General features: G+C 40.2%; 1 protein-coding gene across 1 annotated transcript; it reads right to left on the bottom strand.

Moving 5' to 3' along the window:
• Positions 1-15,592: 15,592 nt before the first annotated feature.
• LOC118998848 (E3 ubiquitin-protein ligase RNF167-like) lies at positions 15,593-16,654 on the bottom strand. Its single transcript, XM_037063249.1, has one exon. The coding sequence runs from the start codon at positions 16,652-16,654 to the stop codon at positions 15,593-15,595; it is 1,062 nt and encodes a 353-aa protein (XP_036919144.1).
• Between the last annotated feature and the right edge of the window lie 482 nt (positions 16,655-17,136).

Below are 17,136 nucleotides of genomic sequence, written 5' to 3'. Positions count from 1 at the left end.
AGCAAAAAGAGAGACAGAGACAAAGACAGAAACAGAGCTGGGGTTGGGGAGAGACAGACACAGGAGTGGGGGAAGAGAGGGAGAGAGAAAGAGAAATCAGGAATGTGCATCATTTTCATGCTGGAGACAGGCAGAAAGAAGCATTAATTTCCAATCTTTGAATCTGAGTATTAGTCTGATCCAGACATTTTAATGACTGGAGTGAGAATGTTCCTGAGATTTTATTTGAGCCCTTTATCATCTTAGTATAATTGAGTAAAAATCTGAGGCAAACCTGAGAGTTCACCCAGGGACAAAAAGAAAACTATCCCACAGTTCAAATTTAAAAGGCGAGTAGCAGGAAATATAGTTTGTTTTCTGTTTGCATCTTAACATTCATTCGGTAAACGGATTACAATCACGAGACATCCAATTTGAACTTCAACTGCCATTTGGACAAGGCTGGGCTTGTCAGATCAGTGAAGGGAGGGGCCAGGGCATCTGCCTTGATGGTGTGTATTATAATATTTGGTTGGTTTGGGTTTCTTTGGGGAACAGCACGGAAGAAGACAAGAGTGTAGAAAACCAGAACTGCTCCATGCTAAGTCACATGTGCTCCTAACTGGAGGCTTTAGGACAACACTTCAGACAGAAATCTGAGATACTATTTTTATACAAGTTTGCCTGAGATGCAGTGTGTCCCCAGCATAGCTCCTGGGCAATGGATTAGCTGTAACCCCATGAGGAGAAGGGGAGTGTCTTTTCTTTACACGGAGACTGTAGTCGGTTTTGGTAGAATGAAGATTCAGCACCACACCGGAACCTCAGACCTGGACTTTGGGTAGTGTAGGGGATGTATTCCTGTCCTGGACTAGGTGGGACCCTGGCAGCAGTCGCTGTGAAATGTCACCCAAGTGACTCTAAAAGCAGAGAAAGAGAAAGTGAACCCCCAAAGATGGGCCAGATGGGCAAGTCCTAAACTTATAGGCCTTGGGACCTCTTCACGCTCTTAAAAGCTATGAAGATATCAAAGACCTTTTGTTTATGTGGATTTCATCTAGTGATACCACATTAGACATAAAAAATGTGTTTTAAATATTTTGTTACTTTTTAAGTAATGATGAAAATATCATGTTACTGTAAATAACGTTTTTCATGAAAAAGAACTATATTTTCCAAAGAAAAATTAAAAAGTTAAGAGTGTCATTGCTTTACATTTTTACATATCTCTTTAATACGCAGCTTAATAGAGGACAGCTAGATTTTTACATAGGATTATGTGTTTCGTCTGTCATGATACGCTTCTTTGGCTGAAATGTATAAAGAAAATCTGGCCCTACACAGTCATCTACATGAAAAATAATAGAATATTTTAATAGCTGTTTAAGAAAATTGATATAGATCATCTAAATTTAAATTATTATATTATACATTATCAAAAATTTACATTCTTTAATAACACCACTGTATTAGTCAGTTCAGGCTGCTATAACACAATATCACAGACTGGGTGATTAAACCACAGACATTTATTTCTCTCAGTTCTGAAAGTTAAGAAGCCCAAGATCAAGGTACTAATTAGTCTGTTAACTGGTGGGACCTCTCTTACTGGCTTTCCAACAGTCCTCTTCTCACTGTGTCCTCACATAAGTGAGAAATAAAAAAAGAGTGAGAGAAAGAGCACTCTCATCTCTCTCCACTTCTGATAAGAGCTCTATTCCCACCAGGGAAGCCCCATCTCTGTGACCTCATCTAAACAGCCCCACCTTATGCGGACACCAGCCCCCAGTGTCCGAGACATTATGGATGAAATGAGACATTCACTCGGACTATCGAGTCCGGTGGAGGAAAAGGGACAGCATGGCTTTTCTCTCAAGGGGAGCAAAAGCTTCGGCCCTTACCATGGCCTGCCTTTATCGGTTTTTTCCAGCACGTTACACGTAGGTCCTCATTTACTCTGCAGGGGTTGCTTTAGGTGGTTACCTTTTACAGAAAACAAAGGAGACAATGCCACTAATCATATCACAGAAGAGGGATATTTGCAAATGAAAAGGGCAAAGTGGTTGAACCAGTTACACTCCTCCTTGGAAGGTGTAGCATGAACTTTAGGAAGTTACTTTGCAGTAAATGTTTGCCTCGCAGTATGGTCTCCTACACCCACCTCTAAATGCCTCCACATTGGTGGTGAGGTGAATTTTAGGGAGACAAACATTCGTCCATAACAACCATCAAGTTTATCAAATTAGCCTTTGTGGGTTGTGGAGCTATCAAATAGTAGTGAAACAAGTTTTCCAAAATTCTTATCTGCATTTGAAATCTCCAATTTTATCTTTGCTACAAATACTGTCTTTTGTTTTCCTTGAAGTCACAGGCTCATCTCATTTATTTTTTGAAGCAATGTCTGCCAAATATTCAAGTCTGAAAATCATACTTTGTCAGCTGTTCTTTAAGGTAGAATGACTGTTTCCTAAAAAAAAAAAAACTAGTTTAGCTCACAACTGAAACAATTGTGTGTGTACTTTTTCTCAGAATCCATCCCACATCATCACCAGCATATTAAAAATAGGTGTTTTCAAGATTAGAGATTTTTATAAAATTAATATTTTTTCCTGCTTCATCAAAGACACTCTCAAGTCAAACTAGCAATTTTTTAAATTTGGTTCTTACATGGAGACTGTGCCCCGGAGAGGAATTGAATGGCTACCACTACAGTTTGCAGCCATTGCCTCGATTCAGGCTAAGGTGCCAGTTTTACTCCACTGCTTTTATACCTTCACTGAAAAAGACATATTAAATCTTAATATCATTTACTAAAGTAGTTTCTGACCCTGCAGTCCTCCTGAAAGAGTATTGACAGTCTTCTAGGGTCTACATACTACATGTAAGTTCTCCTGTGGGCTAGGTAATACGGCAGACAAAGGAGACAAATGTAGTGTCTTGTCCGAGGAGAAAGCACCCTGGTGTCTAGAAGTGAACTGGCATCAGTAAAGTCACGTGGCTAGAAGTGGCAAGGGCAGAGCTAGAACCCAGGCACCTGGGTCCAGGTACAGGGCTCAATCTTCGAGACCACATTACATTCACAATTCACTGCTCTATTCCCCATCTAAGTGAGCCTTAGTTAAAGCTATGTAGACATAATCTAGCTCCTCAAAATTGTTCAATATCTGACCCCTAAAAAGCGTGTCAGATAAGAGCATTGTACTGATTTTGTCCACAGAGTAAGACACCTGTCTTGTGAGCCCCTATTTCTAAGTACATTCAAATTGAGAAATTAATATTCTTCAGGAGAGACTTTGTGCCGTTATAACCACAGTTTGGCGATATAGTCTTATTAATAGAACATAATAGCCAAAAAACTGGAAATGCTCAGAAAAACATAATTGGTTTTTTGAAGACTAGATAAAAGAATAAAGTTGCTTTGTCTTACTAAACGCATCCTCCTACACCTGGAAGCACTGGTGTTTATTAAGAAACGTGTGTGTCACTTATGAACTGCACCATTGTGCACTTTCCTATGGCGCCATTAAAACCAAAATGCATCCTGCCCTCACTTCTTTTTGCCATAAAGGAAAAGTGGATGAAATCTAGATCAAGTGGCTACTAAGAATAGAAAATAGGGCAGAGATGTGGAGACCGGTGAGGGGCAGAGTTGTAATAGATTTTTGAACTCAGGAGGTGTTTCATGTTAGGGTATTAAAACTTTGCTACATTGCTTACAAAAATGTTGCATTACACACCCTTAGTAAAGTTTAGTGAATGAAGTGCCCCAAACATCTCATGACAGCTTATGCAGAAGGAGGCCTCCATTGGCCTGATGGCTAATGGACGGAAGATGAGGAACATGGCCCCGGGCCTTTGTCTAAAATACACACTTCCACTTCTCACAATGCCAGCTTTCTCATTCTTTATCAAATAGAACGCTTTACATGAAAAATCATGTGCCACGTTTTGTTTTCACCCCCAACTTATTGACAAAAGAAGAAACTAATCCTTAGAGAAATTATGCCTTATCTAATATTATATAATTGGTAAGTTTTAGATTCATAACTAGGGAGTCAAACTTTAAATTCAGGACTATCTTCACCACACACCTAAGATTTTCATTACCTAATGTCATCATTTGCCAAGACAATTTTAATTCAAAATTGTTATCAATATGTCATAAAAATACTCTTGAAACACAGCCTCTCTTTTATTTCTTCTTCAATAAGAGTAATTCAAAATCGATGTGCCTACTGTGAGGATGTCATTGTCACTCATAAGCACGTGGCAGAAAATATACTTCCTGTTTTGATTTGATGTGGTGATTCATGAAATAACCATCAGAGAGCCCCCAAATATGAATTTCTGAAAGCAATGTAATTAACACACTCAGCCAATTTATGGATAGGCAAGTTTATTAACTTCTCTCCGCAGTTCCTTATAGCGCAAGGAGAGTTTTAGAATTGCTTTATAACTGATGTGTCACGTGACTCCGAGGAGTTTGTCCAGCTTCAGACTCCTCCAAGAATAATAAGTATCTCTGCCTCAAGGAAACTCTTTGAACTTGTCGATGAATACACAACGTCAGTAGTACGGCCTCAACTGGGGGGTCAATTGTAGTAATTCTTCTGCTATTGAATCACTATGTTATTTTTAGCATTTTCTGTCAGTTTGACATTTTTAAACAGCAAATTACAGACATTTCTCTACCACAGTGTAACATTAAAGCCACCAGAAATTCCTTTTGCTCCTCAGAGCCTGAAAAAGCTGAATGCCCTTTAGAGCAAAAAGGCCCCTTGCCAGAACATGATCAAATAGCAAGAGAAAACTTTTTGAAATTACTGCTAATGGACCCCTACTTTAACTCATGCCAACTAAAGTGGCGGAATAAAAATATTTTATTATTACATTAAATACAATTCAAAATGATCTTAGGACTTTATACAATGTACAGAGAAATAACACCCCTGAGGTCTGTGTGATAAAAGTGTAGCACATAGACACTAGCAAAATAAAATCTAACTTTCTTCTTTAGACCTAACCATATATCTAGATCTATCTTAACAGACTATAGGCCAAGGGCAGCCAGTGAAGAATTCAACAGAGCTTTGTGGTGAGCTGTGCAACTTTGCCAAAATATTGAACCTAGATTCGGGGTGACAAATCATCGGTGTCTCCCACAGCCACCATAAGGAGCGCAGAAGGAGCTACAGCCTCCACAGCAGTCACACTGTTAAAGTTCATAAGTGGAAAGGTTCATAAATTCAGTAAATATTGCCTGTTATGGAAAAAGCAGCGGGCTTCTGACAAATGTAAGAATGTTTCTAGGGTTTTGTCAACAATTATTTATTGAGCACTTACTATGTGCAGGCAATGTTCCTGACACTGGAGATACAGAATTAAACAAAACAGTGAGCACACCTGCCCATAAGGAATTTACATCCTCAAGGATGCGAGGGGAAGAACAGATTTATTTATTAGTTTCTGAGTATGTTACCTACTATAATTACATGTTATCAGGCTCTACTGAAGAGCCATCCTGAAGTGATATAATCTTGTACAATCACAAATGAAATGACATCTAAGGTGAGACCGGTATGTTAAGCAGGGGAATTCACAATGGGGCAGGGGCTGATAAGCATCCCAAGAGAGAACAAGTTCAAAGGCAAGCCCTAAGACTGAAATGAGGATCCAAATTTTTTTGTCAGTAACTTAATCTCACCTCGCCCCCTCTTTGTGTGAAATGCTTTTCTATATAGAAATTTAGCAAATTCTCACAGCAACCCTGAGACATGCATCTGGTGCATCTTATCAACACTCTTTTGCCTTGTGAGAGAATGGGAACTAAACAGGGATATTTAGTAACTTTCTCAAGGTCACGTGTATTTAACACAGTATAAATTTAAACCTGGTCTTTTAATCTCAAATTCGGTATAACATGTTACCTTTCACAGGTGCCAAAGCTTTAAGGAGTTGTTAAGGAATTTCTGAAAAAAAAAAGTGTTAGACTTCCTTGATAAGAATAGTAAGACTTCCTTAATAAGACTTCATTATTATTATCCAGGAAAATAAACATTTCCTTTAATATCCCTATCAAAGAAAAAATAATAAGTGTGTGGACACGTTGAGAAATCAGGTGTTACATCTGAGTACCTGGGCTAAGGAGGAGTTCCTTTGAGTATAAAGTATAGCCAAGGCAGATGAGATTTCATTGTATTTATTACTCATTAAAAGATAGTTTAGATTCTCTCTGTATGAAGGCAAAAAGGGCAATAATGAAGAAGAGAGGGGCAGAAATACAGGAGCTCAGAGATCTAAATTCCGGATGATGTCGGACATCATAGACCCCAAGAAAATGGGAGCAATAGGCGTTATTCAAAATTCTGAATCATCCAAAAAGATATTCTTAAGTGGTAATCAACACTTGTACTTGATGTAGCCGAAAAACTGAGCTCTCACTTTTTGTTTACTTTCACCATGGCTCAAAACCGTGAAGGTGGGACTGAAAAAAAGAAAAAATAAATAAAATTAGAGGGAAAAATCAAACACATAGAAAATTGTTATTCTTATAACAAGACACTTAATTTGAACTGAGAAGTACCATTTCATGGAATCTTTTGGGTTCTATGCAAAAAAAAAAATTCTCATTTGCTTTTTAGACATAAATCTAAGGTAAGCACACAGAAGATATACCCTCTCCTTTTTATTAGAGGTCTCTGAAGGCAACCCACCCACATGACTGTCCCACCTTCATGTGTCCTTGCTTTCCAAGTGGGAGCAGACAAGGACAGTAAGATCATAGTGCCAAAGAAGAATGATAACCTTTACAATCAACAAAGGCCACTTAATTTTACATTTAAATTCTTGAAATAAAATTGAAATTTAGTTCCCCAGTCATAGTAGACACATTGTAAGAGCTCAGTAGCCATAGGTGGCTCACGGCTCCTGCACTGGGCCGCACAGAGCACCCATATCACAAGCAGACAGACTGGTGTTGGTGCAATAACACCAACCTCACCCCCTCTCTATTCCCAGTCTCTCACAGGCCCCAGGTTTTTCATGCCCCAAATCTGTTTGCCCTCATTCTGGTCTACTCTTAATTTGCTATCTTTAATCTCTTTGCCATACTAATAATAGAATAAGGAGTCTAGATATAGATGTGAATTTAATTGCACTATTCTAACACTTTTGTTTTACACATGAGAAAATGCCTATCTGTAGCAGTAAAATCAATCATTTCATTCAATAACTGGTTAATTAGTGCCTGTATATTCTAGGCACTGAAGACAAACCAAACCCTGACCCTCCTCATAAAGCTTACAACTTAATGCACGGAACACACAATAAAAAGTAAACAAAAAATACATAGGGTTAGAAAGGAAGTTAATGCAGGACAAAGGGACAGAGGAAGCAGGTGGGGGCAAAAACAAACGGAGTGGAAGCTATAGCTGCCCCACAGGTCGAGGTCTAAGAGAGCTTCCTTGCAGGGGTGATAATGGACACAAGACCCAAAAACATGAAAGAACTGTTATGGGAAGGTATAGGGCAAGAGAACGTTACACACAAGAAACAGCAAGCTTAAAGTCCACAGAGTTGGAACAAGCTACATGTGTCCAAGAGGAATGAATAAGGGTGGAGTTGGAGGAGAAAAGTAAGGATGAAGGGAGTGAAGAGAGATGAGATCTGAGACGTAGCCGAGGACCAGACCTAGCCTCACAAGGTCTAGCGATCATGTATTAGCTTTCTATCACTGTGCAGCAAGTTACCCCAAGATTTAGTGGCTTGAAACATTTGTTGTTATCTCACAATTGCTATAGGTCAGAAATCTGGGTGCAGCTTGTGTGGATTCTCTGCTTCAGGGTTTGTCACAGGCTGCAGTCAAGGTGTTGGCCACCTGAAATCTCCACTAGGATCATCTGAAGCCACAACTCAGGAAGGATCCACTTTCAAGCTCACTCACAGAGAGAGAATCTAAACTATCTTTTAACAAGTGATAAATACAATGAAATCTCAACTGCCTTGGCTACACTTTATACTCAGGGGAACTCCTCCTTGGCCCAGGTACTCAGCTCTAACACCTAACTTCTTAATGTGTCGCCAACATTCAGTTTCTTGGGAGCTATCGTACTGCAAGCTCCAGTATTTCACTGGAAAAGGCGGGATTTGAAGCCAGGTTTTCTTAGTCAATGGGCAGTATACCGGCTAAAAATTAAGGGTCAGAAAACTTCTTTCTTAGAAGAGCACATAGTAAAGAATTTTGACTGGGAACTGAACATAACTTCAACTTTGAAGTTGTAGCAGGCAATAGCTAGAGATAATATGTAAATGAATATATGTGACTTTATTTCAATAAAGCTTTATTTATAAAAGTGGACAATGACCTGATTTTGCCTAAAATATATGGTTCCTTGAATCTTACTGTAGACTCTACCTTATATATCCCAATATTATATACTTAGATAAGATCTAGAGAGCACAGGCAAGTACCCAAGTACTAGAAATAAACCCAATGGGTCAAACATGGAAAAACAAGAGGCATGCCTTGTCAGCAGCAGAGGAAAACAGTGGCAGCTGAAGAACAGCAATGTTCACAGCAGGTTATGGTTCTGCTGTTTGGTCTTACTTTGGGGGTGTTAATCTATTACAGTCACTAAAACTTTCCTGGTCTTCTTCACAAAGTGGTTGCAGGGGCTGCCATTGCTTCCCTTAGCAAATCAAACCCTATTTCTTACATCCATACCACAGTGAAAAGCTTTCCTGAAGTTTTGTCTTGGGTCTAGTGCTTGGCATGGCTAAGGAGAGGGCTCCAGAGTGACTGTTGCTCAGCGTTCAGTGGTACGTGCCTAGGAGATAAACTAGAATGTATCAGTCTGTTATCAAGAAAAGAGCTCGGTCTATTTTCTATCCACTCAGCAATGACTTCTCCCAACGCTATTGTGAGTCATGCCACATGCAAACCTCCAGGCCAGGCTGGCTGGGGCCTGAAGCCCACTGTTACAAAACAAAATAAATGCAAACGGTGTATAACAGTAGTTTTGCCAGAGGTCTTCGTTTGTTTGGTTTGGAAACAGACACGGTATCCCTAACAGATTTCCAGAATCCTGAGGAAAAGTAATCAACTCTGCTATTACTTTGTAACAGATGCATTGTACCCACCAAACGATTAGTGTTCTTTTGCATAACGTTTGAATGAATCGGCCCTGCTTCCTAACTTCCTGAGCTGTGCTGCCTGTTGACATTTCCTGTTGCACCATGCTCTGTTCTACACACTCTGGGCAGCTGAAGCCTCTATTGTATTCTGATACCAAGCCTCCGCCTGTCCTCCTTTGGATCCAACGGGTTTCCTTTAAGCAGCTACCTCTGTATTCAAGGATTTCTATATTACTCGCCCACATGCCTCTCTGCACTTGCAGATTTAGTGCCGGGACTGACTGGACCAATGTGCAGCACGCCTTGTTCCTCCTCACTGTGTCCCAGTCTCCTTGATCACCCAACCTTTGCTGCCTGACTTTGTGCTGCCCACTTCCTTGCTCTTCCAATTTGACATAAAATCCTTCCTAACTGAATGGATTAGCTTTTAGCTTTTACCCTTGCTTTCCTTACTTGGCTTTTGTCTTTTCTTCTGGTTTTGGTATTTTTATTTTTACTTATTATTTATTTATTTTTAGAGAGAAGAAAAAGGAAGGAGAGAGAGAGAAACATCAATGTGTGGTTGCCTCTTGCGCGCCCCAAACTGGTGACCTGGCCCACAACCCAGGCATGTGCCCTGGCTGGGAATTGAACCTGCGACCCATTGGATTGGAGGCCTGTGCTCAATCCACTGAGCTATACCAAATAGTGAACCAAATAGTCAAACCAAAGCCAGGCCTCATTTGGTGCTTTTCTAACTGTTGACAGCCATGCTCTCATCTCAACCTATGCCTCCCTCTTAGCAGGCTTCCCTGGCTGGGAGCTGCTTTCCACCTACTACCTCTGAACATGAGAAAAGAACCTGATACACCCTCTGAATTGTCCCCCACAGCCTCTTACCTTTTAGGTGTGGTTTGATCCTCCACTGGCCCCATTCCACTCCATCTTCATGTTTTTCTGTGCTTTACAACCTTCTGTGTGAATGGAAGACTCTTCAAAAGCCTTTTTTAAAATCATTATTATTTTTTCAATTTTGGTCTGAATTCTGACCACCATCATCACCACCACCAACAACAAAAAGAACATCAAGAAACCCAGTTCACTCAATATTTAAGAAAACCATTGGCTCAATTTGTGCAATTAAACATAAAGGAATATCTCACTCTTTGCTGTTAGTCACCACTTGCTGTCACTCATTGTTTGCCTACAAAGAGAGAAAAAAATGTTTTTTTTCTATAAAGAACACAGGTAAAGTGGATTTAATGGTCCATTACAAGAAGACTTTGTTCAGTTACTTGCTAATACATTAAGGAGGAGCTCCAGAAAGTACAGATTTTATGCCCACTAAAATGAACCCAAATATAGATTTCCCAGATATTATTTTATTTTTTGTTTGATTTATTTTCTATTTGTAATATAATCCAAAACCAATAAGAATACATTCATTCTCAGTTGCTTCTCAAATCACTTCAGAAAAAAATCCAATACTGTATTTCTTTCTGCATTGTTCAAAGGCTGCCCCAGTGGTTGGAGAGACAAAAGACACCTAGTGAACGCTGCTGCTCCTCTGGGGAAAAGCTCTACCCATCTAACAGCTATTTTAAGATGCTGAAGATGCATTACCACAGGCTGCAGCTACTCTCTGAATCCCAATTGGAACAGAAGTATCATCTCTCAAGGGTGTAATCCTAGGGTCTCATTTCCTTTTCCAGGCAAAGTAAACCATCTCTGACTATTAGCACCATTGCAGGCAATCTCAGACAATCAAAGATCCTCTTCATCATTAAGTGAATAAAATTATCTTTAAAAACAAGCCACTTTAAATGTCCAAAAACAATAGCCTACAGTGATAGAAAAAGCAAATCAGCCACAAATAATTATTAAATATGGTCAAATGTTGACTAAAGACCACATTTACTAATGGAGATCTTTTAAGCATCATATTTACATGGTACTGAATGAAGTATTACAGAAATATAGATATGATCTTTAGAACTGCAAATGAGATTTTATAAACCAATGGTGACAGGACTTCATGCAATAATTATTATTTACTATATTTGTCTTCTTCCAAAATTAATTTCCCAAATGCCTTAATGCCTTTTTCAATTGAAAAGACAATAGCTCCAGACCTGAGATGCCCTCTCAGCTTTTTAGTCCTTATACATGGTCTTCATCCCTTTCAAAGGAGACCACAGGGGACCCCGGTCTGTTCAACCACATTATATTGAAAGGTCAGAGGGCATGTATAGTAAGCACAATCTGGCATTTTGTTGATTTTATTTTTAAGTTAAATAACAAACTTAGAGAAATTATCTCCTCTAAATTTCCTTCTTTGTTTATTCTATCTCTTGAACTGTAACAAACTTTAATCAATTTTGTTAAAGGGAAAAACTAAGTAACAGCTCTCAAAAATAAATTATTAAAAATAATCACCTTTATAAAAGGTGATGTATAGAGTAGAATTTTTACCTGTGTCTTCTGATTGTGAACATTTATTCATTTGGATCTCTACATGTTCCTTCAGCCCCTTGGAACTAAGAGTTTTCTTGAATGATAACATTATCTGTCTAGTCCCACAGCCACTATCTGAGGTCAGGTGACCATCCTCTCTCACCTGGGTTACTGCACCTTTTCTAATTGGCCTCCCAGGCTCTAGTCTTGCCCCCTCCTCCCACGTGGTAACACATGCTTTACACTTTACTCCTGATGTGAGCTTCAAACTCTGTAACCAATTTATTGAACCTTTCAAGCTTTAGTCCCTACCCATACCCGCAGCCTCATCACTCCTTACTCTCTGCTTATTATAGAATATGCCATGTTCTCTTCCCCTGTGTTTCAGTCTGCCTAAATTCCTTAGGCTCTTCTTATTTCTTGACCAAACCCTTAAACACCCTTAGGGTCTCGGCATAATTTTTATTTCCTTCCCCGTGCTTTTCTAGTCCTCTCCTCTGAGACGTATTAGAGACATATTTTTCTATCACAGCATTTATCACATTTTATATCATATAGTGAATATTCCCTACACCACATGAGGGCAGGGACATATATGTCTTGCATACCACTTTATAACCAATACACAACTTAATGTCTACAGAGTGAATGACTGATTGACTAGTTGAGTTCAAGGGTGGATGGATGGATTTCTCTAATGTGTGGAGTTAGAATGGCTATCTGAGAAAAGGTTGGATGCAAAGGAACTTGTAGTAGTACCCTTACTAACATCAATACAGCCATTCTCCCTGATCCAGTTTTGCTTTCCATGGTTCAGTTACCCACCGTGAGCTGTGGTCTGAAAATATGAAGTGAAAAATTGCAGAAAAAAACAATTCATAAGTTTTAAATTATGCAGCACTCTGAGTTGCATGATGAAATTTCTTACATTCCCTCTTTCTTCCACCCGGGACATGCATCATTTATTCGTCCAGCATTTCCACGCTGTATACGCTACCTGACCATTAGTCATTTAGTAGCGGTCTAAGTTATCAGATCAACTGTGATAGTATCGCAGCACTTGTGTTCAAGTGACCCTTCTTTCCCCCTTAATAGTGGCCCCCAAGCACAAGAGTAGTGATGCTGGCAATTCAGAAAAGCCTAAGTGCTTGTCATGTATTGTCAGAATGTCAATAGAAGCCTTAGTACTCCATCACAATGCTTCATCTCATCACACAGGCATTTTATTATCTTACATCATTCATTGCTATAAGAGGGAGTACAGTTGAATAAAATATTTTGAGCATGTGCATATTCACATAATTTTCATTACAGTGCACTGTTATAATTGTTCTATTTTATTAGTAGTTATTGTTGTTAATCTCTTATTGTGCCTAATTTGTAAATTGAATTTCATTATAGGTATGTATATTAGGAGAAAATATGGCCTATATTGGGTTTGGTACTATGTGCAGTTTCAAGCATCCACTGGGGGTCTTCAACATGTCTCCTATGCCTACAAGGGGACTTCTGTGTGGATAAACGCTTGATTACTTTCCAATTCAGGAAGTCGTTCATGTCACTGACAAACTAATAAAATTCTGACATTCATATTAGTTGATATTTACATTTATTTAATAACTCATAGGGGAAAAATGAAGATGTACACAACTTCACTCATTCATCACAAATGTGAGGATTTATTTGCTAAATCAAGTGCTAAAATTGATTTATTTGCTAAATCAATTTTTGGGCTATTCCAAATGTAATGGCTTATAGACATGATACCTATATAAGTTTAACTTGCATTGAAATTTTCTCTATTACTTTCTTAAGTCTAGATCAACAAAATAATAAATCTAATCTTGATGGAATATGGTGTGGGAGTTGCTTTTTCCAGTTTCTGTGGTGTGAACATTTCCTTGATGACCAACAGAAGTCTTCACTTCCTATTTCTATCTCATCACCAGCTCAGTTTAACAAAGGCCACCGTTTTGATATTAACTCACATTAGAGGAAGCTCATATAAATACTAATTAGGCATTGTCTATATATGGCTCACATTTGGTACTAACCTTAGCATATCATATTAAAACAGAAAGGAAGCTGTGAAGTTTCTCACTTGTTATTCTTTGGACCCACCCACCCTTAGTAAATCTGATGGTAACTGTCCCAGTGGTCTACCCAGACCTGCCCTCTTCGTCACTGAAGCATTCATTCCTGCAGTTACTAAGGGTATTGGTAGCCAAAGGTTCTCAGGTGCATTTTTTCTCTATAGTGCCCTTTAGGAAATGACTGGTCACTTCAGGGGCTTGTGGACCCCACCCCTTTTGCTGACTTGGAACACCTCTGTGGGGCTATTCCAACTTCAGTGCTCTCTGAGGGGAGATCTGCTGATGTTTCTGGTAACTTTTCTTTTTGCACAGTTCTGTTCCTCAACTCTTCAATCACCTTTAGCACACAAAACTACAGCTCAGGGTCTGTTCCTTGGGGTTTCCAACATGCTACAGCCCTCAACAGTGTGTAATGTTTATCCATGTATGAATTTTAATATAACCTCCCACCAAAGAATGCATGTTGTGAGAAATATCAAAATACAAATACTGAAGCATAACACAGTAAATAAAACAGTTAATCAATTGCAATAGTATTGACAATTGATTTAATAGGGCCATCTAAGCTCTAAAATTGTGATTTTAAATACATCTTTATAAAAAATAAAACTCTAGCCCTGGCTGGTGTAGCTCAGTGGATTGAGCTCGGGCCTATGAACCACACGATCCAGGTTCGATTCCCAGTCAGGGCACATTCCTGGGTTGCAGGCCAGTTCCCGGTTCCCAGCAGGGGACAAATGAGAGGCAACCATACATTGATATTTCTCTCTCTCTCTCTCCTTCCCTACCCTCTAAGATAAATAAATAAAATCTTTAAAAAAATAAAAAATAAAACTCTACATTAATGTAAATAGATCTCTTCTGATAGCAATTAATTGTGTTTTCCAATAGAATTTTTTCAGTGCATTGTGCTTATGTTAAGGTTGCATGAAACAGAACATTCTAACCCAAATAACAGTGTTACAGTAAACTATTTCATCACTTGTATCATTGATTTAGTGTCCAGAAGTTTTAGGTGAGTTGAAATTTGTCATACATATGAGAACTAGCTTAGCTAACATTAACAATCATTAAAGAATGAAAATGACCTTAATTTCCAAAAGAAAGGGCATATTTAATGACCCCCTATTAACTAACTAGCACCTTAAATAATTACACAAAGCAGTTTCAGACACAGGGAATACTTGGCATGGTTGAACAATTAATTATTACTCTCAGGTGAGAAGCATTTGATGTTGCATGTTTCCTTTATTCAAATAGGTCTTTAATTCCAAGCAATGAAAAGACAAAGCTAGATAGCATTCTTTTTAAATTCCACCCCAATTATATTAGAATGGCTAAGTAAGCACATGCTATTCAATATAAAACAATTAAATCTATTGTATTTACACAGCCATTTAACTCATGAAAAAAGCAGAGGATGAGCGACCCAAAACTGAGTTATTTTTTGTCATGACCTTGCAGGCATTTTAATGGTTTTACACTCTTTAGGCATCGACGGATGACAATTGAGCATTTAGATAAGTGTTGATTACTTCATTCATATTCATCCCAATCAAAAACGGTTAAAGGGAATGCACCGAAATTTTTCCAGATATGAGAAATCGCATTATGAGACCAAATGAAAATGTTAATCACCCCAAAGTAAATTTAAGACGTTCTAAAAATAATTTCAAATAAAGTATCGAATTATGTTGTCATTCTTGACACAAATTATAAAAATACACTCTTCAAATAGTTTTTCACAGGTTTTACACTTATCTGAATAATTTCTTAGTCCAAAACAATGTTATTAACCCAGTGAGTGAAGACCCAATCTCTTTGCATCCCCAAATCCCTAAAAAGGATGGCATTAAGTAAGGGAGAAACCTGGGAAGCAAATGTCTCCTATTTATCCACATAGAAGACTGGAGGAAGAAAGAGGGGCTGTGCAAATAGGTGTGGGTGGGGGAGTATTAGGCCAGGAGCACATCTGAAGAGGAAGAGGAGGTTGGAGAAGGTGAGGGATGTGTTGAAGGCCCAGGAAAAAGGATGGGGGCTGGAGCTAGAGAGCCAAAGGAGGTAGGGAGTGGGAGAACGGAGCCCAGAAGTGGGGTCCGTTCTGAGACAGGGTGCTGGGCCCTTGGCACCCCTTCCTCATCGCCTGCTTGCCTCTGAGTGTCTTCCTCCTGCTCTTCCCCTCCATCACTCTGAAGAACAGGCTGCTTGCAGATGGGACAGGTCTTCCGGGTCCGAGTGAGCCAGGGGTCCACACAGTGGCTGTGATAGGCATGAGCACAGGGAAGTACCCTCAGCTTGTCACCATCCACATATTCATCCAAGCAGATGGCGCAGACATCAGGTTCGTCTCCACGCTGATAGTCACGTGTAGGAATCTGCTTCAGTTGCTCTTTGGTCAGTCGATTTTGCAGGAGCTCTTTCTGATACTGGACACAACGAACTATCATCACTGTTCCTGCCAAAATCAGCAGTACTCCAATCCCTAAGAAAGGAATGAGATAATAGCCCATGAGGAAGCTATCGTCTGGGACCAGGAGCACCTGAGCCCCCTTCTGGTAGAGAAAGAGGGCCCGCAGGTACTCAGAGCTCCTCTCGCCAATGAACACAGATGGGATCCAGATCTGCTGCTGGACTGCCACGCTGTTCCACATCATGTTCACCAGTTGATTGGAATTCACATTGTGCACCACAGCCGCATCATACCCAGCCTTCTGAGCATTTAGGACCTTGAGGTCAAAGGTGCAGTCGAATCTTCGCAGCAGCGCAATAAAGGTTGGCCCGCTGTCCAGGGCTAAGGGTGGTGGGGCAATGGGGCTGCAGGCATTGGCCGGGTGAGCCTCCACGAGGAACCCCCGAAGTCCCTCCTGCCTGAGAGTGGGCCCAAAGAGAGCTGGGAGGTCTGCAAAGTCCATGCTGGCAGCGTGGTCCGAAGTCGCTCGAATGAGCCCCGAGATGGGAGCTGCTCCCCACAGCACAGCCACCACCACCACAGGAAGCAGGCAGGCTGGAAGGCACATGGCAGTGGGAGGGGGCCTCGAGGGGGCTGTTTCCCAGCACCAGGAGCAGAAGCAGAGTTCTGTGCACTTTTTGCCCCTCCTTCAGGGTCTCCAGGGCCAGCCACCTCGGGACGCCACTTCCCAGCTACATTAAGGGCAGGAGGAAGGAACCCCAACTTGGGGAATGAGATAGCTGCCCCTTTCAGGGGCGCTGCAACTGAAACACCGGAAGTACCCTTTTTGGCGGGGGGGCGGGATAAAACAGGAAAGGGAATGGGAGCTTGAACAGGTAACAAAAAACTTTCAGAAAGGTGAGGAACTAAAGGAACTGGGCCTCCCCTCCAGGTGGGCGTCTCCCCAACCCCTGGAAAACGGTTGGTAAAAAAAAAAAAAAAAGCCCCTTCCAGAACTGGTTGCTCAAGGAGAAGGACTTCCGGTCCTCTCCTCCTCCATCAGGTCACCGCAACCGAGGCGATACCTTCCGGTCTCGCGAGGGTACTCAC

This window comes from Sturnira hondurensis, unplaced genomic scaffold (assembly GCF_014824575.4).
Source record: "Sturnira hondurensis isolate 20B ecotype Veracruz unplaced genomic scaffold, ASM1482457v3 Scaffold0014384, whole genome shotgun sequence".
NCBI classification, from domain to species: domain Eukaryota; kingdom Metazoa; phylum Chordata; class Mammalia; order Chiroptera; family Phyllostomidae; genus Sturnira; species Sturnira hondurensis.
Note: the sequence above shows the minus strand (reverse complement) of the source record. Positions and strands in the feature narration are given on the sequence as shown.

Coding starts and splice junctions, on each gene's coding strand:
- LOC118998848 (XM_037063249.1), bottom strand. CDS start 16,654: ATGTGCCTTCCAGCCTGCCTGCTTCCTGTGGTGGTGGTGGCTGTGCTG.